The sequence below is a fragment of the Balearica regulorum genome, chromosome 18 (assembly GCF_011004875.1).
Source record: "Balearica regulorum gibbericeps isolate bBalReg1 chromosome 18, bBalReg1.pri, whole genome shotgun sequence".
In the NCBI taxonomy this organism is placed as follows: Eukaryota; Metazoa; Chordata; class Aves; order Gruiformes; family Gruidae; genus Balearica; species Balearica regulorum.
In genome coordinates, this window is record NC_046201.1 from 7,145,919 (window position 1) to 7,173,758 (window position 27,840).

At 51.4% G+C, this 27,840-nt stretch overlaps 1 protein-coding gene across 10 annotated transcripts in view; it reads right to left on the reverse strand.

Moving 5' to 3' along the window:
• The window catches only part of CACNA1G (calcium voltage-gated channel subunit alpha1 G), a 151,148-nt gene that overhangs the window by 57,964 nt on the left and 65,344 nt on the right, over positions 1 to 27,840 (reverse strand). For 4 of the 10 annotated variants that reach the window (XM_075770360.1, XM_075770365.1, XM_075770357.1 and 1 more), the window contains exons 8-16: positions 26,507 to 27,317; positions 26,370 to 26,414; positions 24,616 to 24,980; positions 10,154 to 10,305; positions 9,432 to 9,617; positions 8,143 to 8,257; positions 7,250 to 7,405; positions 3,005 to 3,073; positions 87 to 180 (exon numbers count right to left, since the gene is read on the reverse strand). In XM_075770360.1, the coding sequence (XP_075626475.1) occupies positions 87 to 180; positions 3,005 to 3,073; positions 7,250 to 7,405; positions 8,143 to 8,257; positions 9,432 to 9,617; positions 10,154 to 10,305; positions 24,616 to 24,980; positions 26,370 to 26,414; positions 26,507 to 27,317 (1,993 nt within the window). Of the gene's footprint in view, positions 1 to 86; positions 181 to 2,075; positions 2,103 to 3,004; positions 3,074 to 7,249; positions 7,406 to 8,142; positions 8,258 to 9,431; positions 9,618 to 10,153; positions 10,306 to 24,615; positions 24,981 to 26,369; positions 26,415 to 26,506; positions 27,318 to 27,840 lie in introns of all 10 variants that reach the window. The other 6 variants (XM_075770363.1, XM_075770361.1, XM_075770362.1 and 3 more) reach the window with 3 other exon arrangements.

Here is a 27,840-nt window from a genome sequence, read left to right on the forward strand (position 1 = left end):
CAGGGCTCTTCCCTTTGGGACATATTGTTTTCACAGCAAAACAAGGTTTCTGCTGAAAAGCCCGTTCTCCCGGGGTTGTTACTCACAGGCTGGATTCGACAAGTTTTTCTTAAGTCCTCCCTCCTCTTCCAGGCTACGGGGGAAGAGATCCCCCTCAGAATCAGATTTGGAAGCATCGCCCTGGAGCAAAACAGAGGGCTTCAGCAAAGAGGGCAAAGGGCTGCAGTGCACGGACACCCCTCTGAAAAAATGGGTTCCCATGTCCAACACCACACCTACGGATCCACCGAATTTCGTACCACGATGCAACATCACCTTTCACAAAATGACGCATGCACATATTTATACCACAGACTAATTAACCTCCTACCAGGAAGACAGATTGCCTCTGGCTCCAGATACGGTCCCAGAAAGGGATCAGAAAAAAAAAACCCCCACACCAAAACGTTGCTTAATTTTTGTTGCTGGAATTGCATACTGGGCAGATATTAGGGAAGGACACATCTGATGAGCAATTTTGGGACAAAAATTGACCCTACTGATCTCTCTTGACTTATACACTATGGTTTAAAACTCCCTGTGTGTGGCGTTTTCTGGCGATGCTTTGATGAAGCAATCCAGGATTCAGAAGGGGCACAATGGACCCTGACTTTCCAACGCAGCTAATGGGCACGTGTCGACGGACGCCCCACCAGCGCAGAGAGGATCCAGGTTGCGGAACCCGATAACAACCGCCCCGGGCAGCCGTTCTCCTCCCAGCTGCAACACGCAACAGAAGTTGAAGTTTTAGGGATTTACGCTGTATCATTCTGAGGATTTAAATTCCGCTGCATCATTTCAAACGCCGGGGGTTCAGTGAGAGGTGCCTGCTTTGACACAGGCCCATCCTCAGGAGGAGACCGAAGAGGTTTACCATTGCTTGCGCCGTGGTGCCCAGGCTCTCGCTCGGTCCTGCGGCACGGACCCGATTCGGGACGCCCCTGCGCACCCCACTGATTCTGTCCATTGGCACTGCAGAAAGGCACTTAGGGTGTGGTATAGCCAGGATACACCTGACAGGCCATGGTGCTCGCCAGAACGATGCCCATCCAAAAGAGGAGGACTCACGGCTGAAACCACTGCTCTGGCAAAGGGCACCAAGCCCCGTCGCGATGTATGTTGGGAGGGAGGAGAGGTGGGAAGGGAGGGAGGATGCCGGGGTGAAAGAAGCCAAGCAGACCCTCACTTCAGCTGGGAGAGACAGGGAGCCCCAGAAAACCCCACCAAGGCTCAGCTGCACCCCCAGGAGCCCAGGCCAGCGCTGCGGAGGTTTGGTGCTTGGGTACCTGTTGGTTGTAAAAACCCAGAGGGGCCCCAGCATGGGACGGGAGAAAGAGATGGCATCCGACACAAGGGCCAGGGCCCTGTGCCTCTTTGTTGAGCAAAACCCCAGAGGGGTCAGCCCTAATACTCCCCCACGGGGTCACTCAACAGTTAAGGGGATTTTTTCTCCAGGCAGACTGGCTGCTCTCAGACACATGTTTTTAAGGCAAATGAGTGTGTGAAGTGTTGGCTCAAAACTTCCCCTCCTGAGGATCCAGGACTTCTGTGCTATTCAGGGAAGCTCATCCTGCAGGACGCAGACTGGGAAGGCCAGGAATGCACCTTGCAAGGGGGAGCAGTAAAGTCAGGCTGGCCTGAACTTTGCTGGAGTCAAAACCGTGTCTCCGTAGGAACAGAGGCTCCAGCTGGCTCCAGGTACGCTCCCCGCGGAGGCTCCCGGCTCAGCCCGTCAGTGGGCCTGCCAGGAATTACTCATTCTCCCTAATGGGTTATTAAAAAGGAATAAATAACGGGAAGAATTTTATGTGATTTGTATTCCTGGAGTTCTCTTTAACAGCCCAAAGGAAAGTTTTAGGGTGCACGATGAGATGTGTGCTGAGATGGACAAGCAGAGCTACGTGGGGACTTCCCACCCCCCTCCCCAGCACCAAACCCCACGTCTGGAGGGCAGAAAGCATCCCCCCTGAAACACCACGTGCCAGACTCAGTACGGTGCAGGCAAGCATCTCGCAGCCAGGGCTGCTGCCCGTTACCTGTTCTTGCACTCCCAGTTTGCCTTTCTGGATAAAAAAGGGGTTATGAGAGAACAGGGAGTTAAAATCCTTTGGGAAACGAGGGTATGTCAAGACGGACCAGACGGTACAACGGCTAAACCAGCCGGTACCGAAGGGGACTGACAAACGGGGGTACGATGGGAAAGGGCTTTTGTGCTGAAGGAAAAGCCAGGCTTCTCGGAAAGGACAGAAAGGGAAGGGAGCAGTAAAGAGAAAGATGAGATTGGCAGAAGAGTAAGGTTTGGGGTGTGCTGCACTCCGGAGATCCACGGCTTCCTCAGACCTGGACGGGACCGTTTCACATCCTGACCCGCGCTGTAAAGCGGGATCTCACCGGCGATCTCTGCATCCCAGGCAGCCTTTCTGGGACATGCCACAGCGCAGCTGCCGCCATCCTACCCTGTCCTGCCGAGCACGGGGCTCCCCCCACACGTGTCCACAAACAGGCTTGATTCCAGGTCCCTTCGCTGCCAGGCACCCTCCTCTGCCCACATGATGGAGGGAGCGCTCGGCGGGCACGCTCAGCGATCGGCATCACCATCCGCATCCCTAGGGAGGTCCCTGGGATGTGACCACGCTGTGGAGGGGCTGTGACAGCCCCACGGGGAGCCTTCCCTGGGGCAGGCGTCCAGAAAGAGGTGGGCAAGAGCTGGAGCCCCATCAGCCGCCCCAAAGCGCCCGTCTTAATTTACCTGGCTCCCCTGGAGAAGGAAGGGACTTAAAATCAAGACTGACTCAACAATGAGGACAACAAAAAAAGGAAAGAAAAAACAAAAAACAACCCCAAAACACCCAAAACAAACCCCAGAAGAACAACAGCTACTACAATGAGCACAGCACCACGGTGTGTGACCAGGCACCACGAGAGAGACAACCACGGCGGGCGGTGGGATGTGCTGTGTACGTACCCCCGACGAGTCGACAGGCAGCTGAATACAGCTTAACTGCCCACTCGCGTCTTCTCGCTTGGAGATCTCCTGAAGGAGAAACGGGGGGGAGGGAGGGGGGAGGAAGGGGAAGGGGGCGTTCAATTTTCACAGTTTCAACAGCAGGACTGAATGGGGAAATCAAAAAACACACGAGAAAAGGCAGGGGAGGAGAGGGGAAGGGGTGGAAGATCTCAGATGGAGCGAAGCCCTTCGAAGGGACCAGCCTTACCTTTAAATTAAGTGTTTCGAACAGAGCTTGCTTCAGCTCCTAAGTGATAATTGTGCTAATGAAACAGCAGCTAATTATTGAAAACATGATTATATTTTTTTTTTTGTGGCTGCATAATAGGATCTTTATTTATTATGCCTTCATTAAGCAGCAATGGAGGCTTTTAATGAATGTTTGATTAACACAATATCAGTCCTCTTACAGCCAGGTGAAATATCTAATTTAAGAAAAGCCACCAGAACCTATCATGAGTTCAGATCCCTCCTCACCCCCGTTAGTGCAGACACCCATTTAAATGCCCAAACGCAACAGGGGTCTGCGGGCGAGGGGGGGCACAGCCCCATCCTGGGGGGCTTTGCCATACGAGTGGCCCCAGTACCACTTCACGGCACCAGTCAGTCGTTCCTACCCACTTGGAAAGCACACATCATTTTTGACCCCGCCATGTTTCCCCTTCCTCAGGGGTGACTCTCCCAATGCTCCTCGGCACATTTCGGCAACGCAGCCGTGCCCGGTCCTGTCCCGCAGGGCTGCGGGAGGTGACACGCTGCGGCAGGAGGGCACAGGTTGTCCCACCGCCTTAATTTCTGGCCTAGAGGGCAAGGGATCTTGCCTCTGGTTGCTACATGGGATGCAAAACTCATCCCACTCTAGGCTGGGATGAAGAGTTTCAGACAGACAGATCAGCTTTGGGATCTGGATGGGCCAACAGTGCCTTGCCAGGCATGTAATGGACACTTAATTTAAAGTCTTTGGTTGTAACAGAGAGAGACACGGAAAAGCCATTGAAAGAAAACACAAACACTTTTTCTTCACAAGGAAAATCCCACTGAAACCAATAGGAATGCAAGAAAAACACCATCCAAAATCCCTACTGAAGGAGAAGGGACCGTTCCATCTGGTTGAAGCCCAGAAGAAGTCAAAGTCTGTATTTCTCCAAGGATGCTAACATCCCGAGAGCAGGTAATGTCCTCCTGCAGAGGAAAGAGTGGGGGAAAGGAGGACCTGGGGTGCCAGGGAGGGAGGGGGGCACAAAGGAGGAGAAGGAACGAACCCACAGGCAAGGATGGCCGGGGACAAGGGGACATGAAACCGGGAGGACTACCAATGGAAGAATACATTCTGGAGATAATATTCTTAGGAAGTCCCTTAGGAGAGGAGCTTTATGCCTGACAAAGAGGAGTGATTGCTTGCTTCAGAAGTCCTCCCCAGGGCAGGGACCTGAGAGGTCAGGCAGCAGTTCCAAGTTAGCAGCTCCATCAAACGCAGTTCCCTGCTCACCTTCCCCACACCAACGCCAGGCTCAAGTTAAATCAGAGAACACACGGTCAAAAATAACCACATCGCATAAAGTCCTGCGTGCGCCTCTTGTAAGAGAAAAGCAGGTTACCAAATAAAAGGAAAGGAGGGAAGGGAAAGAAAAAAAAAAAAAAGAAACTCAACCCTGCAAAATATATTACTCCATATTTAAAGTTTGGAACAGGTCCTTTTTGTTTCTCAACTGCTTATATACATCTGCTGCCTAGCAACTGGGGCTGCAAAGCCATGCACTAAAATTAACGAGGTGCTTGCAGATTGAGGAAAGGCACTCAAGGACCACGGAGATAAAGGCAGCAGCCCCAGGATTGTGTTTCAGGCCAGAAATCTGAAGGAGAATGGAAAAAAAAAACCCCACCAATAACTCAGAAGAAGGGTCAAGTGCAATCACAGGAGGGAGACGCTGGCGTTTGTTTAGAGTGAGAGATGATCTCTCTATTAATTCTGCTTAGGAGAGGATCCTTTGTGTGCTGGCTAGCAAAAACCAGAACGAGATCTGTTTGCAAAGCTGCACGCCAGCAAAGCTGAATAAACATGAACCAGCAAGGCCAGAGCCGGCTCCCAACCTCCAGCAGACGTTTGCTCCCTGTCTGCTGCGGGAAACTTGGGTTGAGTCAAGGGATCTCTTGATCCCACTGCAATTTACTGGAGGAGCATGGAGACCTCAGAATAACAAGGATGTGGAAGGAATATTATTATTAAAATGCCATCATCAAAGCCTGAGATGTAAAATAGCACTGTAATCAGAGTCACAAATTATAGAAATCTGGTGCGAGTTGATTGAAATTGCCGTGGTTGGGCAGAATTGGCCAGAGCGGGTTCGATCTTTGGAGGCTGTGCTGGATCCTGGTCCTGCGCTCACCTCTCCATACCAGCATGAGCATCCCTGGCTGTCTCAGTGCTTTCCTGAATCAGAAGTTACTCCCTGATTTACGCTGCACTTAAAGCATATCTGCAGTTCATGCGGAAATCATCCTGGAGCTGGCTTGGAGCAGCCCGACACTGCCCCGACAGCGGGACAGCGGGGGCAGGAGATGGGGCAGCCCTGCTGCAAAAATCAGCCGAAAGCAAGTTTGGGGAGTGCTGCAGGCGGTTCCCCTGACTCCAGGGAAGATGTATCCTCAAGGACATGGGTATCGGAATAAAACTGCAGCGCATTAAGCCAGGGCATGAATTTACAGGCAGTTATGCCATGGCAGCAGCTGGCCGCAAAGCGAGCACAGGATAAATTGCTGCCCAGGGAAACAGGCCGGGTGCGCGGGAGCGGGAGCATGCCGGCGGGCAAGCACGGGGATGCTCTAGCAAGAATAACCAGGCTGAGCCAAGGACCAGAGGCGTCAGCGTCCCTCGAGGACCAGGGGTTGGAAAAGGGATTGCTGAACTTAAAGGCTGCGTCCTTTTCTCTAAGGAGCGGGTACAGCAGGTGATCTCCCACTTCGGCGACCTTCAGAGAATCAATTTGGTAGAGCGAACAGACAAAGGTTCGATTTCGAAGCCGTCATCACAAGCAGACAAGGAGCTTTTTACCTCTTCTCGCTCGGGCAAGGGAACATTGTGCTATTCGGGAGAACCTGGCAGTGACCTTCCCTTCGGCTGAACGGTGCGTGGGGGGGATTTACAGACAGAAACAGCTACAACAACAACAATTAAAAAGAAAAGCACCAACATGGAGAGAGATGATACAAAAAATAAAAAAATTTCTCCTTGCTATCTTCTGGTATGACTCCATTAATTTAACTCTAAACTGTGCTCCAAAAATAATAATAATAAAATCAGTTCTGTGCGTAGCTGTTCATAGGGTGGTAGGATATTACGATACACAAGCCAATCATAAATAATACTCAGTCACCCCAGAACACTTACAAATATCAGAGATAGCAGGTACAGGCACAACCTATACAAGCAGGTCCCAGTTTTAGGTTATATTTACCTCTCCAACCCCCTGGGCAGGCTGTAAAGGTCCCCTCCCCTTACTGAGGTTCTTGGACAGTCGGACAATTTTTGCAGAGAGTGGGTGGGCATCACAGGTCCCCCACTCTGGGGACTAGGTGACACACTCACTTGCTCCGAGCTGGACACTTGGGAAGGCAGCAGGGGTGGAAAAAAGGTTCAGTTCAAACCTAAGAGCCCCCCCTGCCCTCCCACGAAAGCCTCCAGCAATCCAGGATGTCTCGTGGAGGTTCCCAGCCTGAGGAAGCAGCCGGCAGAGACCAGAAATTATGTACTTTAAAATGTGCAGAGCACTGCAGAGCTGGAAACGAGAAGAGCTCCGTGAACGCATACCATCAAAAAAGATAATCGTGTCACTAATCTCTTACCAGCCTGCATAAGTTTTCAGGAGGGGCTTTTAGTCTGGCTGACAAACACGGTGACAACTGTTTCAAAGACACTGTCATAGCAGCGATCCCATCCGCAGTGCCTGACTCACCGCTGAATTCCCACTCCTGCATTAATGCTAACAATGCTTTTCATTTAAGCCCTTTGTTTAGAGGGCTTACTGTATTAAATTGCATTGTGGCTAAGGAAAAAAAAAAAAAAAAGACGACCTAATATTTTCCCCCACTTTCTTCATGTACCACTCCTGTAAATGCTTTGCTGTCCATCTCAGAAATCAAATTCCAGGATCTTGAGGCCCTGAAGCTTTAGAGAAAGCAAAGACACAAGTGTGAGGACATTACCTCCGTCTGGAAACCCTCCACCAGGATGGCCACCAGCAGGTTAAAGAGAACGTAATTCCCAAACGTCATGAGAGCGATGAAGTAGAGAGCAGCCCAGGAGGAGGTCGACGCCATGCCGTTGTAAAGGACCTTGTTCCAGTCTTCCTGGGTCAAAATCTGCAGAGGAAGGGTACCAGGAAAATGCAGATACTGGAGGATTATGTGCTGGTTTCCCCCAGCCTGGCTGGCTATCTGTGCTCTGGACGGGCCAGGCAAGCACCCCATTTCTGGGGTATCCACCGTGGCTATAACCACAGGAGGACAAATCTGGCCCGAGCCATCTTCTGAGGCAGAGAAGAGACAGGACCAAAGTGACCGTGACTCACACGTGACCGGTAAGGACCATGCGCCCAAACTGCCCCGACTCCAACCCGCACTGGGGGAGACGTTCAGCCATAAGGGATTGGAACATCCCGTGGGTCAGACATTTCCTTTGCTCAGCCAGAACAGCTAAAAGTCCTTCACAGATCCCGCAGTTACAGAGCTCAGAGCTGCTAGAACAAAAAACTGCACATATCAATTATGGGCTTAAACCTGATTCTGTTCTGTGTCAAAATATCACTGCAAATGGCCCTGATCTCCTCCTCTCCATCTCCACCCTCTACACTTACTTTCACCCACCCAGCCCATACTCTGCAAATGCAAGAGTGCCCTGCCTCAGCAGCCCCTCATTAGCCTTCTGATTTATTCTGGAAAATGGCCCAAAAACCTCCCGTGTTCCTGCACTTGTGGTTTTGGGTCCTCTCCCTTCCATGGCAAGGAGCTTCACTAAGCTCTAACAGATGCTTTGGAAAACAACCGCAGCCCTTGCAGCCCCAAAACGCACAAGAATTGTGGCGTTTTCCATTTTGTACCTGGAAAACGGTGACGATGGCCCAGAGCAAGGAGTCAAAGTTCTTCCTGTCGGGCAGCGTGTCGCCGTCTCGCTCCGAAGCAAACTTACAGCCGAAGAGGTGCATCCCCAGGATGCTGCACGGGAAGGAAAGCAGGGGCTCAACAGGAGACAACATCAGTCTCCTACTAAAAACTAATAATCACACAGCAGGGATGACTGTGTATCCTGATTTCACCTGGGCAATTCTTTTTAGTTTAATTTTTTTTTTTTTTTAAATAAAAAAGATGAATCATTCATTCACTGAAAAACACGCCTCATGATCACACAAACCAGTTGTGAATTTGGGTCAAATCTGTCAAAGAGTTTCAACCAAAAAGTATGCCTGCTCCTTCTTTTTCTTCTGCTTTGTTTTTTGTTTTTGTTTTTTTAAGTCAAAACACTGTCTTCCAACATTTTCTAAACAAAATGTTTTGACTTTCTGGTTTGCAATGACACATTTTCAGCAAAATGTGCTTAAATTGAATTAGGAAGACAAAAAGGGTTTCTGTGAAATGCCGGAATGAGACATATCAGAGGACCCAAAACAGCTTTTTCAATTTTGACAAGAAAACAGAATAACTTTCATTTTAGATTGATACTAAAAGAATAATTTAGGTTTTTCCCCTGTTCTCAGCCAGTAACCTGAATAATCAAATTATTTACAGCTCTACTGAGCACCGCAGCTGCAAATGGTGGTTTTGGAGCAAAACGTCTCACTGGGAGAAGGGACGTTATTCCATGGAAGAGACTGGCTTTCTTCAGCCTTCCCAGTGCCCAGATTGCTGGAACACCAGAGCTGGCTGTTACAAGGAGACAAAATCTTCTCAAAATCTAGACAAAAATCCGAAAATTCGGGGCTATGCCAAGCCTATTTCTAACATTTCCACTTCTCAGAAGAAGAGGCCATGCAAGAGCAGAAGCACGACCGTGGCTGACTTTATTTTAGGAACAACACCCTCTCCTTGGCAATATTTTTAGCACCAGACTTTCTGCTAGTCGGGACCACCGTCTTGGGGTGATGTCAAGGAATCATCCAGTTGAAAGATTTTCCTTGTAAATCATCTTGCAAAGACAGATGCCTCGTTTGGCCAGAGTGAAGGGAATTTAGTCAAGGCAGCAAGCCGTCGCCGGCACTGGGCAGCGATGCTGTTCCTGGGTCTGCTCAGCTCAGCCATGTCCTGGTATGGACTCTTACATCTCCTCACCTCGCCATGGGATCCCACCTAAAAACCCAGAGCAACCTCAGGACGGGGAATCAGAAGCTCTCACCTAAAGATGAAGATGAAGAGCATCAGCAACATGCAGAATGTGGCCACGTTGTCCATGGTCTTCATGAGGACTACAAGCTGGCGCTGGAGGGCTGGCATGAAGCGGACCAGCTTCAAAACTCGCATGAGCCGAAAGGTCCGCAGGACCGAGAGCCCCCCGCCTTGCTGGCCCACTATCTCCCACACGCTGAGGGAGAACAAAAAGTCATTGCAGGATGAGAAGACAAAGCCTAACGCAAAGGCACGGAGGAGAGGAAGTAAAGGGAGGGTGAAATTCAGAGAGAAGAGGGATGGAAAGCAGGCAGAGATGCACTGCTAATGACCCTGGTGAGCTGGATGCCATCCAGGCTTGCAAAGAGCAGAGTCCCACTAGAGTGTCAAAAACACACCTGCAAATCAGTGGCTGCAGCTGCAGGGGCAATTACAGCCTTCGCACATGCCAAAAAAATAAGACACCTACTTAATCGGGCACTGGTCGTACCATTTGGATCCTGGGCTTTCCCAGGACATTGGGACTGATAGCTTTCTGCTTGGGCCTCTCTCTAAATTGACCATAAAATAACCCCAAGATATGTATTAGCAATTGTGTCTAAGTGCATTAATTTACAGCAGAGAAGTATAAAGTGTCATAGGAAGGTATTTATGCCCACTCTCCATTACTTTCTGTTTAATTAAACAGCTAAATGAGGGGAAACACACATAAAGGAAGCTCTAGGTTTGTACCTAATCACCACGATGATCCCATCAAAGATGTTGTATGGATTCTTAATGTAGCCAAAAGGACCATAAACGAGGACTTTCAACAGCATCTCCAGGGCAAAGAGGCTTGTGAAGACTATGTTGCTGATCTCCAGGGCGTTGGTAAGCTCCTCTGGCTGGGGAAAGAGGAGGAGGAAAGGGACACGGTAAGCAGCACAGCTCCATATCCAAAATTACCCCTGGAAATGCAACAAGCCCCAGTACCGCAAGTGTAGGAATATCGATGCTAATGGTATAGCGAGAAAACGGCAATAACTCACTCAAAGCCCAGGAGAGAGAAGAAAAATACTATCAGAGTATTTAAGGTTTATACACCCGTCGTAAATTGAGCAGGTAAATGCAGACATGCACTTCACGTTAATCGCAGCTTTAGTATGACCACAGGAGGTTTTAGTGGTGTGTAACGAGCCTTAACGCTTTCACATCCTCCAAACCGAGTCTCCTTATGCAGAAGAGAAAGTCGGGCCGTTTTCTCACATAAATATGTTTTATAGGGTCTGTCTTTTTATTTAGTATCTCATCAAAACATTTAATCTAAAATTTTCAAACGGCACAGATTTGAGGTGCTATAACTGGAATGGCTCAAAAAACCTCATTAACAGGAAGCCCCGAATACTGCTGCTGCTGAAGGGCCCGATCCTGGGGATTCAGACTAGCAATCTGAAAATAGACGTATGAAAAAACTCTCACAAATAGACTTACAGGAACCTGAGACCTAAATGAATACCCTTCATGTTTTTCTAGCATATTTTACAGAGGGTTCCCAACAATGCCTGCAGACACCCAGCGCTGCGCTTTCCCCGGCGGGTGGGCGTGCATTATTGGAAAACATATTGCAGAAGACAAAAACCGGTGGCGTAGTCTGTTTGGGATCAGTCAGTGGCAAAGACAGGAGCAGAATCTGCAGTACCAGATCCCTTCTCCCCATTTAACCCCAACACACAGCCGCGACTGCATGTTCCTGCTTAAAGGCTTTATCAAAATGAGGAGCCAACGTCCTGCCGGCAGAGGGCTGGGGGTCGTGTCGGCAACGCCGAGGTGCCCCATGGGGCAGCGGGCTGGCGCAGATCACTCAACGCCATACACACGCTGGGTGCTGGATTCCTCTTAGGGGTAGTTTGGCTCTCAACTCACTTGGATACTTTGCTAAATCCCCACATCCAACTGCCGCGGCTTTAGATGCCCAAACACCACGGTGGGTTATGGCCAGATGCGCAGGGTCATGGCAGCTACGCCACGAGCAGAAGTCAATGCGCAACGCGTGCTGTTGACTGCTCCCGCCACTCACATGAAACGCCTTCATGCCTGGCCAAAAACTTCCTACAACAGACCAGGAGCTGCACGCCACGGCACGTGCTGTGGCACAAGCTGGAGGGTTTGGCGTGAAGTGACCCAACCCCAACCCAACACCATGGGAGCCAGGAGAGGGGATGGGGCAGGGGCAGGGTCAACACTTGATCAACTGTGTTTCAGAGCCACAAGAAACTACAGTGACCAATGGCTCCACAAATATACGCTGGCAAATAAACAGATAAATCCATGCGGGCATTCAACTCTTTCTTTCTCAGGGTTGAAGTCTCCAGGCACAGCTGGCCGAGCCCCTTCTGCTCAAATTGCTCCAACCCAGTGGGATGGTAGATGGGGACTCAAATCGGGCTGATGTTACCTCAGCATGGTAGTGTAATCCCAGGGAACTTGCACTGATGCTGATAGGAGCTTGTGATGACAAAGCAATAGTCCCAAGATAGCAAAGGGGAAACAGCAGCATCGAAAAGAAAAATAAAAAAGGAAAAAAAGGAGATGTTGAACGCTTCCTATATCTCAAACATCTTCGCTGAGGAACGGATCCCTTGGCTAGAGTTTGCCAAACACACACCGGACACACAGCCCAAAATCACCTCCTCGCTGATCTAGAGCTAAAACACAAATGCTCCAGCTCCCGATATTAAACACAGCCTGGTTTAAAAGCATATACCTATGGGAACACTCATGCACAGAGTAATAAATAGGCCGAGAACTTATATGTCAAGCTGCACCTCAGGACAATTTCAAATAGCTGAAAGTCTACATTAGTCACAAAAAAAAATGCCAACTCATTCACGAGTGCCCCAGCGCCGAGGCAGGCTGTGCTGTTATCATTACCGCAGCGATACCGCTGGAAAGGAAACGCGTTGCTGGAAGCTTTCCTTCTCATCCATCAGCGCAGCTAACCCAGGCCCCAAAGGCTGATTTCCACCCTCTGTTCCCCCTCTGCGACCACGCTGCCAAACCTAACCGGCCCCGCAGGCACAGCCTGGTTAAGTCCCTCGACGCATCTCCGGCAGCTGCTGCACCCCTTCCCCATGGGGGCTGGCGTGGAAAACCCAACCGGCCCCAGCAGGGATGTCATCTTAACAGCGTGGATTAATGAAACTTGGCACCTCCTCTCCCTGGCTCCCCAGCACCCACTGGAAGGGCTGTGACCTCCCCCAGCCCGTGAAACGTCCCTCCCAGCCTGCCCACCTCACGAGAGCCCCAAATACCCCTGGCACCGTACGGGAGGGCTATGGCTCAGCCCGTGCAGCACAGTGATGCTCAGCACCCACAGCAGCACTGGATCCATCCCTGCTCTCACCTTGCTTCACCCCAAAAAAGCCTCCTGGCCCCCCGCTCCTCCTCCTTTTCCATTCCCCTCACAGGAAACAATTTTTTGACATTTGAGACATCGGGTGCCCATAATAAAAATGAAGAGTGGGATCTCCTGAACCAGAGGTGAGAATTAATATCCAAAAATCTAAGATTAATGGCCAAAATGGGTTGATAGGGAAAGCTTCCCGCTCACCTAACCAGGGGAAGAGGAGGGTGTCCAGGGCAGGGCAAGGCGAGCATCTGCTGGAAGCACCCCGCAACCAGACCTGGCTGAAATCAAGGAGTTATTTTGCTTCGGGAAACAACACATCCCTGAACAGTTGAGACTGGGCAATGCTAATTACTCAGAGGATTTTTGCAGCTGGCTGTGGAGCGGTCTCCCCCTCGCTCCCGCTTGGGGGTCCCTGGGGCAGCTGACGAGCCCCCTGCAACAGCTCCGCACCCCTTTCAAGGGACACCTCGCCGCAGCCAGGCCGTGGGGCACCCGCCCGGACCCCTGCCACCAGCACCGCCAGGAATTAGTTATAAAACCAGAGGTGGGCCGATACCACGATCCTGCCCAAGGGGATCCCAGCCTGGCAGCGGGGATTCAGACACTTCTGAGAACGTCAGCTACGGGATTTCCACGCAGCCATAGATGCGTATAGATAATAAGGCTGTTTATAAGATGCTTCTGCTCTAGAGAAATCACAAACACGCCTGAGACATCTTTCCTTAGCCATCATTACGATACAGCAGGAAAGTGGCTTTTCTCTCCGTGGGAACTGAAATTGCGATCCCATCCCAAAAAGGAATGCAGAGTTTCAGAATTGGTGAACTGAAACAGTTTGTGCCCAAAATGTTGAAATCACTCCATTTCAGTCCCTATTCCCTTATCCATTTGCTCTGTACTGTAAATCAACTGAAATTAAAAAACATAAATAAAAATCAGCTTGAAGAAGAACATGGAACTTTTTGTTCCCCAAATGCTAAAACAGACATTTCAGATATCTCAGACAATGTATTTCAGTTTGGGTTTTTTTTCAAGCCAGTTCACTGAAACCACTCTCCTCCCATGAACAGCTTCAATTTTGATAAATTGCCATTTTCTGACAATAACTGTCTAACCAAAACAGTATCGACCAGCTCTAGACATAATGTACCTGGGAGACTCACTGACTCGCGGCACACAACCAGCTCCACAGGTCCTCACCAGGGGTGGAGGAAAAGAGCTGCTAAAATCAAGCAGCTTTCCCCTCCAAGGGCCACGACACGGCAGCCAGGGGAGGTAGCATCCTTCCTGTAGCTTAATGATATATTTGGAAAACAAACCCCCCCAGGAACCCCCTGAAAAGGGCATTTTGTGGGGAAACAGAGCCCAAGGTGCAGACCCTGGGGTTTCTTTGCAGCACAAAGCCTCCTGCCCTGATTATAGCACATCTGCCACAGCCTCAGCTTCTTCATTAAGAGAAGAGTCTGCTAATTCTCTCATCAGTAGCAGCAGTGACTAATTAAAAGGAAAGCATCCTATGATTAAACGAGCAACACCCAGAAAGAGCGAGATACAAGCGCGATTCAGCTGTGGCATGAAACACCAGCTCTTCCAATGAATCTTTGGTAAATAGTGAATTTTGCTTCCAGGACACCTCGCCTTGCTGGACACACAGACGCGGTGTCCTGGATAAATCATTCCCTGTTAGCTCTCTGTTTGTGTGCTGTCGATTTGTTGATGTACCAAACAGCACATTGACAAGCTCTGGCAGCACATAAAATAGGAGCAGACAGCGCAGCATCTCTCATAAACACCACGTGGCAAACGAAGGCGGCGGGGAAGAGGCGAGACGCAGGCGCCCGCCCTGCCTGGCGGGGTGCAAACCGTGGTGGCGAGGAGGGGATGCTCTCCGTGCCCTGCCCAGAGGTTTCAGGCAGCGCTGCCTGGCACCAAGCGGGGCACTGCCCTGGGGGGGCAGGAGCAGGCAAGGGAAGGTGTCTCCAGGTATTACGTGTTGCCTCGAGGGGTATCTCAGAGCTGGACCAGCGCCTTGCCCTTTTTCAGCATTCAGAAATGGGCTGTAATGCATTTCTTTGGGGTTTTTTTTTTCTTTTTTAAAACTGAGTAGAAGCTCATGAGTGAGGTTTCTGATGGCAGAAGGGACGTGGTGCATTTCCAGCTGGGTACGAGATGGTGGCACACACTACTCCTTCCTGCGCACGGGGCTCCAAGGTGCCTGCTGAGCAAGCGAGGCTGCAGGCAACAAGGGGGAAATGCTCCTGAAGGTGAGGACAGGGGCTGGGGCCATGAAAAGCAGAAGCCACAGGGGCTGTGTCCCCAGTTCCTCAAAGACAAGCCCCTGGCAGGCAGGGCAGAGAGCTTACAAGGCTTCTACTCCTGCCTTCCTCCAGCCGTGACCCATAGAAGGGAAATGACTGTGCCATGGCACAGGCTCTTCATCATCATCAGACCTGCACCCAGCACCACAGATCCGTCCATCCCCGTTTCCCCCGTGCTCAGGCAGCGAGCTCCAGGCTGCGGCCAAGCCTGGTCTTGCCCAGCCCCTGGGGATGTCAGCACAAAAGAGCAGAAGCACCCCAGGGTCTCTCCTCTGTATCTTGCTAACAATAAAATAAAATAGAGAAAACACTCTGTCTTGCCAAAGCAGTGGGAGGGATGGGGTGACTGGCCAGGAGGCAGATCCCCCCTGATCCCAAGGGCTCTGCTTCTGTGAGGAGATCTAGAAGACGAAGAAAACTTCAAACCCATTCAAACGGCTGCAGAATAAAACCCTTCTGAAATCATTACCATGGCAACTAAGGAAAAATAACACAGAAAGAAAATACCGACCTCAGCTATTTCACAGGAAACACCAACAACATTTTACTGACTCATCACTTGCAGATTTTTAATATATATACATAAGAAAAAAATCAAATGGGTCACACAAAGACGCAATTTTCAACCTGACACAGCTCCATTAGATCCTCCCCACCCTCCGTCGGGGTGCAGGCAGACATCAGGTCTGCCTCAAAACAGGAGCCAGACCATCAGTCCTGGAGCAAAACATAAGAAATTCTGATGAACAGAAGCAGCTATTAATTAACAAAATGAGGTGCCCTTCTTTTGCCCTCTCCCACGCCTGGTTCCCCATCATTTATAGCTCACGTGGCCATGTCCTCAGTCAACCAACAAGCCCTCTCCATGGCCTACCCCCATCACTTTATTCCCCCTGCTCTGGTGCACCCACTGAGCCAGAGCCAACCAAAAACCCGACTTTGGTTCCCTTCGGTAAATGCAGCTCCTCTTAGCTCCAGAGCCCTTGCTACTTTATAAATAGAAACTCAATCCACGCATATTTTCAGCGATGACTTTCATTGTCTTTGGGGCTCCTTAAAAGGCATCGGGATTAAGTTATCGTCCTCTGTCCGGCAGCACAAACCTGAGCTGTGCTTAATCGGAGCCTGATAGACTGATAGGCTTTCTCTACTCATCCTTTGCCAAATTGGTTAAAGAAAGTCCTCCCTCTGGAAAACGGTTCAGAAAGTAGCAGGATTGCAGCGGGTTTTCCTGTGGTCCCCCTGGGGCAGGAGACACGGAAAGGGCAGCGCGCTCGCTGCGCAGTGGGCTGGAGGAGGAGGACTGCTGGGAAGTTCAGGATTTATAGGCATTTATTAAAAGAAAATGACTTTGACAGACAAGTGAACGGTTTCATCCCATCACCACACGGGAAAGGAGGATTTTGTTATGGGCTGAATGGAGGCTGAATATTTCAGGCCACGGCAAGTAATGCTGTAAGAAAGGGAGGAAAACAGCTTTCATTGTGGAGAAAATGGAGCTGTCTGCACAGGAGGGACTCCCACCATCACCACTAATCTCCTCACCTTCCACTCATTCCTCCCCGTTCCAATTAACAAATCTCCCTTCCCATCCCACACCTGCAGAGGGAAGGCGCTGAGCCCCATGGACATGGCATCTTCTGGTGCAAGACCTTCCTCTCCACCACATCCTTCTTGAGCAACCATGGCCAACAAACAAATTTCCCAGCCCCGACTGCCCATACGGGTTCGTGTCCCCATGCATCTCGCCTCCGGTCCACCTCAACTCAGGGTACAAACGAGAAGACGAGCCCTGAGCACAATGGAGAACCTCATCATCCAACCCCAAAGGGACCTGCCATGAACTAACCCTGCCCAGGACCATAAACAGGACCTGCAGAGCTCTCCTCCTCCAAGCCCTGAGGCTGGGCTCTCTTTACCGTTCTCAGGAGGCACAGCAGATATTCTTGTCTGAAGTCTTATCTCTCTCGGCTTGAGATTTCTGGATGAATATTATCCCAGAAAATGCAAGAAAAACATGAACTGGCTCATCCCTCTGCCCAGGTTTTGAAGGAGCTTAAGCCGAACAAAAGCTGCATTTCCACTTGGTCACACCTTGTAAGTACTTGAGATTTAAAGCCCTCTATTTCTAGTTAATCTAAACCAAGTTTGAAACTTATCTCCCCATTAGTACTTGAGAAGGTACCAGGGGGAGGGAGGAAATTAAAAAAAAAAAAGAGAATGGAAAAGGCTGTCTCTGTACAGCTCCTGCACAGTTCTGCTGAACCCAGGTTTCTGATGCTGGTAACACTATCTCTAATGCTGACAGACGTCCACGGGGGGAAAGTCAGTCGTTTGCTAACATCAGCAAAAAAACAATTATAACAAAGAGCTGAAATCCAGCAGAGATGAGGGAAAAAGTGCTCAGCTCCTGTCCCCGCTCCCGCTGGGGGCTGAGCGGGGTGGGAAGGGGCTCTGCGAGGACTCAGGTGGCAGCAGGGCAGAATCATGGGCACCAACAGCATTGGGACCAACCTCCACCAGGAGGATCGGGATAAAAAATGGACCGATCCCTGGGAAATCACCAACAATCAGCAATCAGGAGCGCTTACAGACAAAAGCGTTTGCTAGTGCAAGCTGAGGATGCTCCAGAAGCTCTAGCTGAGTTTGCTGGCTCCCACCCAAGGGGAACAACCACAATAATCAAAGAAGGAGCAGAGAGAAATGCCTGGCTATCTGCAGAGAGCAGCGATTTTTCATCCGCCCGGGGATGAAGTGAGTTTCGAAAGCACACATCATTTTCCCATTTCACTGAGCCGGAGTCTCTTCTCAGTGCTGCCTGAGCAGAGATAACACAAGGGTACGGATGGCAGCTGAAACAACAGCTGTAATGATAGGATCTAAGGCAGCCCGAGTATTTCCAGCCTCTGAACTAAATTAACAGGAAAGGATTGACACTTACAGCTCCCCATCCAGGGACCTGAAGAAAACTTTAGTAGATGTCAAGGAATCCACACAGGCTCATCCCTAAAGCATGCAAAGAACTGAATTATCTGATAAAAACCCCATACACTTTCCAGTTGCATGAAATCTCATTTAATTTTCTAATCATTCACTCTCCAGATCCAGGATAAAGTCTGCTTTATAAGCACAGCCCGTTTTTTTTTAATGATTATATGAGGGCTGTGGCACCCCTGTATTTTGCATGGCATTCTGGAAGAGCTTCATGAGTGAGTCAATTAAAACATGCAAGTTGCTACAAGACCTCATAAACCCTTCAAATTACTGAGAAGCGGAAGAACCCCCGAGGTCCATAAAAAGAATTACCCCCAATAACAAACAGAGAGCTGGTTTTGAAGTCAGTGATCCCAGTGATTAACAGCTCGGATGACTTCCATTAGCGTTGACTTGACTCCTCCAGTCTCCAACAACAAACCGTTAATAAGAGTAATTTCTGCTTAAGCAGGAGCTAATTGAATACAGCACGTGCGAATCTATAGGGCACCTCATTTTCCTACCATGGGAGTGCCCCATGCAGCTGCAGAGCTGAGAAATTAAGTCGACGCTAGCTACAAGCCCTGCGTTGGGCAAAGCCAGCAGACGCCGAGGGAGGGAAAGCCTCGCTGCGCTGCCAAAGCTTTGATCGCTTGGCTAAGAGTAGCTGGCGCAGGGCTGGAGAGATGTGTAATGGAGTTAAATAGAGACATGGGATATGCACCAAAGTGGAAGCGGAGATGTCTCTAGGAAGAGAAGACGGTGCATGAAAGCAGGACCTTGCGAGCTCCTGGAAAGAGCCCGGGGCAGACGGAGGTTGTGTGGGGAAAGGCTATCTCGTTGATTTAAGGAACGCACACATACGCGTAAGTGCCCTCTTGAATCAAAGCCTAATGAATCAGATTCATACGGGGAAGCGTCTAATTAGAAATTTCACCACAGAAAAAAGGCCACAGTTGGAGTAAAGCAGCCGGGGTGCAGGATTAAGGGGGTACAGGACCGGTTTGCATTGGTGTGTGATGCAGAGAGCCCTTGGTGCAGCACCTGGTGCCGCCTGGATGTGGGACATCTCTTTGAGTCCCTGCACTCGCAGGAAACAATTCAAAAGAGATACCAAAAATATTTTACAAAAAAAGGATTCTCTTCCTTCCTGACACAAATCCACGCACATGAAAGAAGCCAAAATTTAGATGTCCTGGATGGACCTGACGTGGAGGTTGGAGTAGACATGGTGCTGCCCATGACCACCCTATCTATGCAGCCAGAGAAGAACGAGCTGGGCAGCAGGCACCCTGCGAGCTGCAGCTCATCCCCAGATCCTCCACAGCCTCCTCGGGAGGCAAACGAGCACTTGGCAAGATCTCCTTTTGGCACAGAGGGATGTCAAAGGAGCAGCCTGACAAATCTGCAGCTGCCCTCCACCACTGCTGCGGCCAGCAGCAAAACGTTCAAACTTGGCTTGAAACTGGTGGAGAGTAGGATGCTCTTGACCACCAATTCCTGGGAGCAAAGTGCTTCTAATCCCCAAGACGCCCTCATTTCTTGAAGCAGCGCTCACAAATGGATGCAGACCTGCTGCCCTCCAGCCTGCCCAGGACTTTGCACACTAGCACAGAATCAAGCACCCCAAGACTGGGGCACCAGCCTGCCAAATCCCCACTGCTCAGCTCCGTTACACCACTTGTCCATGGAGCAATCAAATTTTCCTCCCACATGGAGAAATCAATCAGTGGGTGTCACGACAGCTAATAATTTTCAGTTACCTTCTTCCCTGCACACTGAATTCAGGCAGAAGCAGAAGTACATAAATATCATTTGGGTGACTTTTATTAATGCTTGAACCTGGAGCCTAATGGCTCCTCCACGCCGGCAGGTTTTCTAACCCTTCATCTGCCCTCTCGATCATCCTGGATACCTGAAAATTTCACGTCCTCTGACGCTGATTAAGACGACTCCTGTGTTCTCCAGCCTTGACTATTTACATAAATAGACATTTTAATGCATTTTGCCAGCAAGCTTTCCTTTGACGCTTTGCCACAGATGGTTGATATTTCCATGCCACAGCAGCTATTAGATCGTAATGTTACTAGTGACAACTTTACATCATCCGTGCTGTGTACGCTCCGGGCCCCTGCAGCGGGATGCACTAGGAATTCAGCTTGAGATGTTACCATGGGCTTAGGCTGCTCCTGCCTTCTGCAGATGGAGTTTGCACACCTTGGTTTGGGGCACTGTTGCTTTATAGATTCCTACAACACCTTGCTGTAGCTGGGGGTACTCCACCAGTTTTCCTCCCGCTAGGGTGATGTCAAGCATCGCCTCTTCCCACTTCCTTGGGTGCTCTTCTCCTTGGGTGCTGTCCCCGAGAGTCATTCACCCTTGTCATCGCTCCAATTTGCTTTTAAAAGTTAACAAAAGGTTCTCTACAGGTCTGAACCAATTTCCTCTTCCTTCCTTCAGAGACACCAGTGTTTTGGATCAATCTAGATCCAAGTCCCCACAAGCTCCAGCCATGGATTTTACCCGAGCGCAGCTCCGGGGAGGCCAATGCAGGACTCGCCAGTCTCTTTCTTGTTATGTTAACAATGGCAAAACACTGCAGAGACGGCGGCTGAAATTCAAGCGCTATTTAAACAAATGAATATGTAGGGTATAGTTCATACAATGCGAGTTCAGACAAGGAAAATCGGAACAGCCAGGCAGCTCAATGCGAACCAGATTTTAAAAACAAAAACAAAACCCCAAAGCCCTTCCTCAAGGAAGCCCTTGCTGAATTCTTTCCCCTGCTGAGGAGTCCAACATCACGCCTTGTACTAAAGCCTTTGCATTTCACTCCAAGGAAGGATTTAGAGGGAAAAAAAAAAAAAAAAAAAAAGAAAGAAAAAGCAGCACATTATGGAACACAGTCTGGCTTACAGCCAGGGCTGGGGGGGAAAGCAGCACAGAAACCCTCTGGTTTAGCAGCACATTTCACTCCTGCTCTATGGCAGAACAAGCTTTCGCAAAGCCCTAGCCGTCTGAGCCCGCAGCGCTGCAGTCTCAGCTTCCCTAAGGCGAATCAGTCAATTGGTTCAACAGTGTATTTAAAATCCCCCAGAGTCTACCTTTAAATCACCTTTATATTCCTCTACCCAAAGCTAATAGTTTCTACCTGCATTTTGCTTCATCTCCGTAGAAAAACAAGCTATTTAGCAGTCACATTAATAATCCGCGGCAATCTGGTTGTCATTTCCCTGATGGAAAATTTCACACTGCTGCCCAGCAGCCGCGACATGGTGAGTGCTATGTGCACCTCCAACCGCTCCGCTTTCCTCTCGCTAAACCCAGCGGTCGTGAGGAAGGCAAGAGTCCAAGCAGGATGGGTGAGAAGGATGGGCAGAAAATGCAGAATTAAGCTCGGTCGGGTGTACGTACGGCTCAGACACCTGCAGGAACCAGGGGGAAGCAACCTGATGCTGAGTGAGAAAGTCGGCAAGCTCATGTCAGAAGGAGCTTGGAGAAAATCCAGCTCCTGAATCCCCAGCCATACGATGGTAAAATTATTTGGTGACAATGACTTTACTGTGGAAGGTGGTCTATGGAGAGGAGCTTTGGGATGGAAGGTCCTAAGGTAGGACTTGAGCTCCTTGGGACATGAACTACTTTGCTATGTGCATCCAGCACCCCTGGCCATGGGTGCTCAGTCTGGGCAGGTTGACTGATGGTTGAATGCAAATAAACAGCAAGAGGTGGGGGTCAGTGTTTTCAACACACTCCCAATTTCCACTCATTTTGATGTGTCTTCAAACCACCACTTTCATCCTAAATACTCCAACCTGGTCTTCTCTGGTTGATGAGTCTGTTAAGCGAGTGACTGAAAGGCTGTTTCAGTCTTCTAGGCATCGCCCAAGAAGAAAAGCAGGTCTCTCCAGCATGCCTGTCCCAAGGTGAGATACAAAGCCTCCAGAGGAACACACTTCCCTCCCCAGCTATAATGAGGACCTCAGCTGACCATGTTTTGAAGTCCAGGATGCTCTGGTGGTCCCAGAGCTGCTGAATCCCACCCAATACTGCTGGGGACAGATGGGGGGGTAGAAGCCTTCCTCCTCCCAGAGTAACCACCAGCCCATCCTTCCTCTCACACAGTAGCTGCTAGCCTGTCTTCTCCCCTCTGGCAAGGTGCTGGTAAACAACACAAGGCTTTTGACATGGCACCATAAAACATGTCCTGAAAGTATTTATCCTAACATAGCCCAGTGTGCCCAGGGTGGCTTCATGTGAAAAGCCCAAGAGGTAAATATTCATTAAATAAGCAGAGAGCTTAATATAGAAAGTCACAGAGTCAGGTACACTTCGAGCCCCCTCATGGCTTTGCAAACAATCAGCCAATGAAGATAAATTTGGCATGGTTGATCACTTGCACTTCTAGGAAAGAGTCTTCTAACAGAAAAAAATCACATTTCAGTGTTTATAATCTCTGTAGAAAGGCCTGGTCCAGCACTTCTCCCTTCTAATTCCTGCTCTCATAACTGTCAGATTATGAAACAGCAGACTATAAGCCTCCCGAGTTTACCGAAAAACACCTCTCTGCTCTCTGCCGCCACTTTCAGCAGATGAACTAATAAAAACAAGCTCCGCTATTCACTCCAAATGCCTGGGAGAAAGGAATCTGGAACAGTAGTAGCTTCAAAATATCGCCAAAGAAAGCAACCACCCACAGCGTCTGGAGTCCCCCCACGCTTATCAGCTCCCTTCACCTTGTTACCCAAAAATCACCACAAAAATCTGCCTCTTCCCATCCAGCTGCCTGCTGGGACGCACCGCTGGCGGGCGCAGAGGCCAGGACCAAGCCAAAGCGTTAAGGAGCTGTGCTGCCTTTAGGGTGTTTGATGATGGGAGCTTGCTCGGCCACCCACCCCTGGTTGGGACGGTCCCCTTGGTACAGGCACAGGAGCCTACACCAGCATCTCCCAAAAATGCTCCTGCTAAAGGGCAACAAGCTTTGACAGTCCACCCCTTGGACAGTGGCAGCAAAGACATGGTGGATCTGCTCTCAGCTCTCAGCCAGAGGAGGAATATAACTGTTTATCCGCTTCCTGAGCCACCTCCCCGCCAGGTTCTTAGGAGATGATCTTCCCAATATTATTAAATAAAGGTGGAATCACTCAAGCTTCCCCGCAGAGCTCCCACCAAGGGCAGCACACGAAGGTGAAACCTGCAGGACTTCAGAGCGCATCGCTGCTTAATGTGTACTGAAAACAACGGTTAGCCAGCCAGACTGTATTAGGACGTCAGGGAGAAGGTGCTGGCTGGAAGGGACACATTTAGCACAGCCGCGTCTCCCTGGCGTTCGGTCATCGAGGCATTAATGCCACGGGAGGACACGGGAATTTGGAGCCGGTCTGCAGCCACCACCGCTGCCACTGGGAGCTGTGGGAGAAATGCCTCTGCGTGCAACAGCGAGTGACTCTGCAAATACAAAACGTGCCAGGAAGGGAGAAAAGTAAACAGCCCTGACTCGAGGTGCATGGGAGCTCCCAGCAAAGGCTGGCACGGGGACAGGGGTGGCCGTGTCTGCCTGGGAGGGGAGAGGTCTGGCAGCCCGGGAGAAGCACCGTGCTGGGCTGGCCAGTGGGAGCCCTCAAGCATTGGAGGGGTGTATAACAAGGTTTTGCAGCATCTCAGCATCCCCACTGGTAATCGCGTCCCCCCAAATCCAAACGAAGCGTGCACCTGCAGCACCGAGCCGTCCCATGCCTGCGGCAGGACCGCGGGCACCCTGCCAGGCGTGCTGCCGGCAGCAGCCACAAAACCCACGTGAGACCAGACCGTGTAAAAGGCTCTCTAAAAGCAGAGCTCTCGTCATCTTTATGGAGATGTTTCAAAAGGAACGTGGCAACTCCTTTTCTTAATGACTATATATAGGGAAAAGCTCTGCTAGGTGACAAGCGTGCGAGAGGCTGGAGCAGAGGCAGCCTCCTGCCTGCAAGGACTCAGATAATCTAGCGGAGGAATAGCCAGCGATGAGTCTATTTTGGACTCAGTGTGCTGTTGCTGGAGCATTCACTGGGGAGGCAAAGACATTTGTTACCTCCTCTCCAGGGACCGCAAATTCAATAGACTTCCTTGCCTGCAGCTGCACCGACCCTGGAGCTCGCAGCCGCCGGCAGCGCCGCTTGGACTGCTGGGCTGGCACAAACCCAGCGGCAAATGGCTGCTCCCTCTCCTTGGCCCCCACGCCACAGAAACCAGCAACGCGCGGTGCTGCCCATGTGACGGCGGTCTTGGCACGGTGCTGAGCATCCCTGGCAGGGCTGGGATGCGGGAGCTCACACAGCCCAGTACCAGCCACGGTGATGGCTGCCTGCAAGCTGGAAGCAGGCTCAGAGGAGAAAAATCAGCCCTGCTCTGTCCTGGGACCCTTCCTACAGCACCCCAATGCCTCTCACCCCAAACCATCCCACTGGCGGCCGGAGTCAGACCCGTAACACCTCCCGCACCCCCGCTGCGCCTAGAGTTGCCGGGACAGCGCTCACCTGCTCGTGGTACTCGATCCCCATGCTGAGTGTGTTGATGAGAATGGCCACCATGATCCCGCGGCCAAAATATTTGCTGTCCACGATCTTCCGGAAGGTCTCGCACACCACGTGCCAGAAGGCCAGCACCCGGCTCGCTCTCCTGGCCCGGGCTCTGCCCCGCTGCGGGTCCCGCTGGTCGCTGTAGTGGGCGTCCTGCGTGAATTCGTAGACCCCCTCGCTGTCCGAGTCAGCCGTCTCGTTGTCCGACAGCTCGGCCTCGCTCGCCAGTGCCTTGAGGCAGTAAGGGCAGCTCTCGGGGTTGCAGGAACCGCCGTCCAGCTTGGTGCAGGGGCTGGAGATCTTGCAGGAGCTTTGGCAGGGACCTGAAATGCCAGAGGGGCAGGGCAGCCTGTCAGCTGGGATGGGGGGGCTGTGGGCAGCCACGGGAGCAACCCCCCATCCCCGTCAGCACCAAGCCGTTGCCCTTGACATGACAGGCAGTTCCTAAGGGGAAAAAGGCTCCTGCTGGCACAAAAAGCCCTAGGCAAAACCTGGGCTCCCCAAGCGCCTTCTCCCCAGTTACAAAGTCCTCTTTGCTGCCCCAGGCAGACACTGCCGCCAGCCCGGGACCCCTAGCCCACCTCGTTATACCTCTGGCCATTATGGCTAGGAGAAAGCAATCAGCTCCCCTGGCCCTGCCAGGCTCCGGGCTGTAATTAGTGGGAGCGCCGCTGCCAGCAGCCTCCTTTCCTGCTCCCGCTGTTTGCTGCTGATGCTCCAAAACCACCAGCTTCCCCCTCCAGGCGCTGCCCCCGACACAAGCTCCCAGCTGCCAGGTGGCTCCCGGGTGACAATACCAGCGGGATATTCCCCCAAAATCCCACCAGCTGGCTGCCAGGGGAGAGGCTATCTGCAAAGCACGCTCCTGACTCACACACAGCAGCATGCAGCAATGCTAATAAAAACCCGGCATTAAACCATCTCAGAGCCCAGCTTTGTGTATTTAGTCTCTGAGCAGCTCCGGGCTGGGGGCAGGACTTGGTCTCTTCTCCGCACAGCTCCTGGCTGGAAAGGTCAATGCTGCTGTGGTGGGGTGGACACGGCATCGATTGCCTGGGAAAGCTTGGCCAGAAATGCTTCTCGGAGACTGAAAGGGTTTGGACTAGACTGGCCCGAGCTCCCAAACCTCAAGATGTGGAGGGGGAAAGAGCATCTTGCGGTGAAGGTATGAAACCCCCAATCCAGGAAAGCTGCATTCGGTGTCTGACTCTGCTACAGGCTTCCTGAGCAAATCACAGATTTTTAACACTCAGCGTCTGTGATTGCCAACGAACACTCTGCAAAGCAGCCAGCCGATCCCCCCCGAGCCTCGGGTCATGCAAGGAGCGGAGCTACAGGGAGGGTGTGCTGGGGCTTGGGTCATTTAGATCTGGAAGGTGTCCATCCCCAAGCCACCACCAGACCCCGTGTTTCAGCGAGGAAGGGACGTGGCCATTTGGAAGTGGCCAGGCTGGGCTTCAGCTCTGCTCGGGGTCGCTGAGCCCAGTTCTAGCTGATTTGGGGAGTGCAGGGATTTGGGCAGTGCTCCCTGTAATTGCAGAATAAATTGGGTTGCGGGGGGGGAAAATGAGGATGGGAAAGAAAATGGCTTCATTGAAAACATTCATTTCCCTTGGATTCTTGCAAGTATGAAGTCTGGGAGGTTGAAACTTCTCTCCTGGTTTTGGCTATAAGATGCATTAGGTAGGTCAGAAGATTCATGTTGGCCTCACCTGGAAAGCCGTCGCCTTTCTCCGTAACATGGACTGAAAAGAACCCTGCAAAGATTCGGAAAAAGAAAGAAAGAAATTAGGTCATAGCTTGTATTTCTGCAAGGCAACCCCAGACGGATGGCCAGCCCCAGGCTCACCCGTGCTCTGGGTCTCCAGCAGCTTGTGCATGGTGCTGTACGGCCCGGGCGGGATGTTGAGGCTTGTCAAGGTGCTGCTCCCGGCACCGACTGCCGCCTCCCCCAGGTTCTTCTCTTTCAGCATCTCATGGGAGGTACTGGGGTGCACCGTGGGGTACACCTTGCTGCCCACGATGTTCTTGGGGATCCCCTCCGGGCTCGGTAAGCCGAGGCCCGGCTGCGGGAGGGACGACCGGCAGCGCACCGGCTCGAAGTGGCAGTCGGCGTGGTAGATGCTGTGGACGGACTCGGTGTTGCTGGGAGTGGCGCTGGGGGCCCCGTGGGGGTTCGATGCCGAGGGAGGGAGCATCAGTCGGTTGGTCCCGTTGTGGAGTGAGCTGGTCTCCACATCGCTGATCTCCGGGCTGGCACGGGGTGCCCGCAGGTTCCCATTGCCCAGGTGATAGTGGTGGTGGTGGTGGTGATGGTGGTGGATGAGGTGGTGCACAGAGGACCTCTTCCTGCTCCGGCGCTTCCCAGCGTGCCGGTCAGCTCCCGCCTTGCTTGTGGGGCTGGTGAGGAAGCCCATCCTCACGCCCGCCACCCGGTAGACCTCCACGAGCTGCTTGCTGCCTTTACGGGCAATGTAAACCAGGTACTTGAGGAGTTCATCGTAGCAGCTGCCCGGCTCTGAAAAGCTGGCAAGGGTGCTGGCGTTGGACAGGTAGCGAACGCGCTGCTCCTTCATCAGCTGGCTCTCACGCTGCTTCGTCTCGGAGAACTGCGTCGCTATCACCACCAGGCAGAGGTTGATCATGAAGAAGGAGCCCACCTAAGGGGACAGGAGCCATCAGCCACCTCAGGGTGGCCATGCCCACCCCATCGCCCTTCCTCACCCCACGCCCCAGCGCAAGGATCAGGGGACAAACCCCAGCCAGCCCCATCTCCCGCATCACCCGGCAGGGACCACCGGCCGGGACCACCGTAGGGCTGACTCACCCCCCCAAACCCCCACCCCAGCGACTCCCATGCCAGCGCTCCACGGAGGACATCAGAGATCAAAGACGAGAGAAGATTATTTTGACAAAAAGCTTTTGCTCTTTTAAGATGGTGTTTTTCTCTCTCTGCAGACAGCGGTTGTAATTATCACAATTAGTGGCATTACGATGAATGCTCTGAGCCTTCCTGATAGGAGCGTTTTTTCTGGCAGTGTGTGGGCAGCTTGCGAGCGGATCCCTTTCCCCTGCTAACGGGATTTGCGGGTGACTGTTACGCAAGGGCATCAGCAGTCTGTACCCACAGCTTGGAGATTTTATTTCCAGCCAGGGTTTCATGAGGTTCTGCCTTCTGCAGAG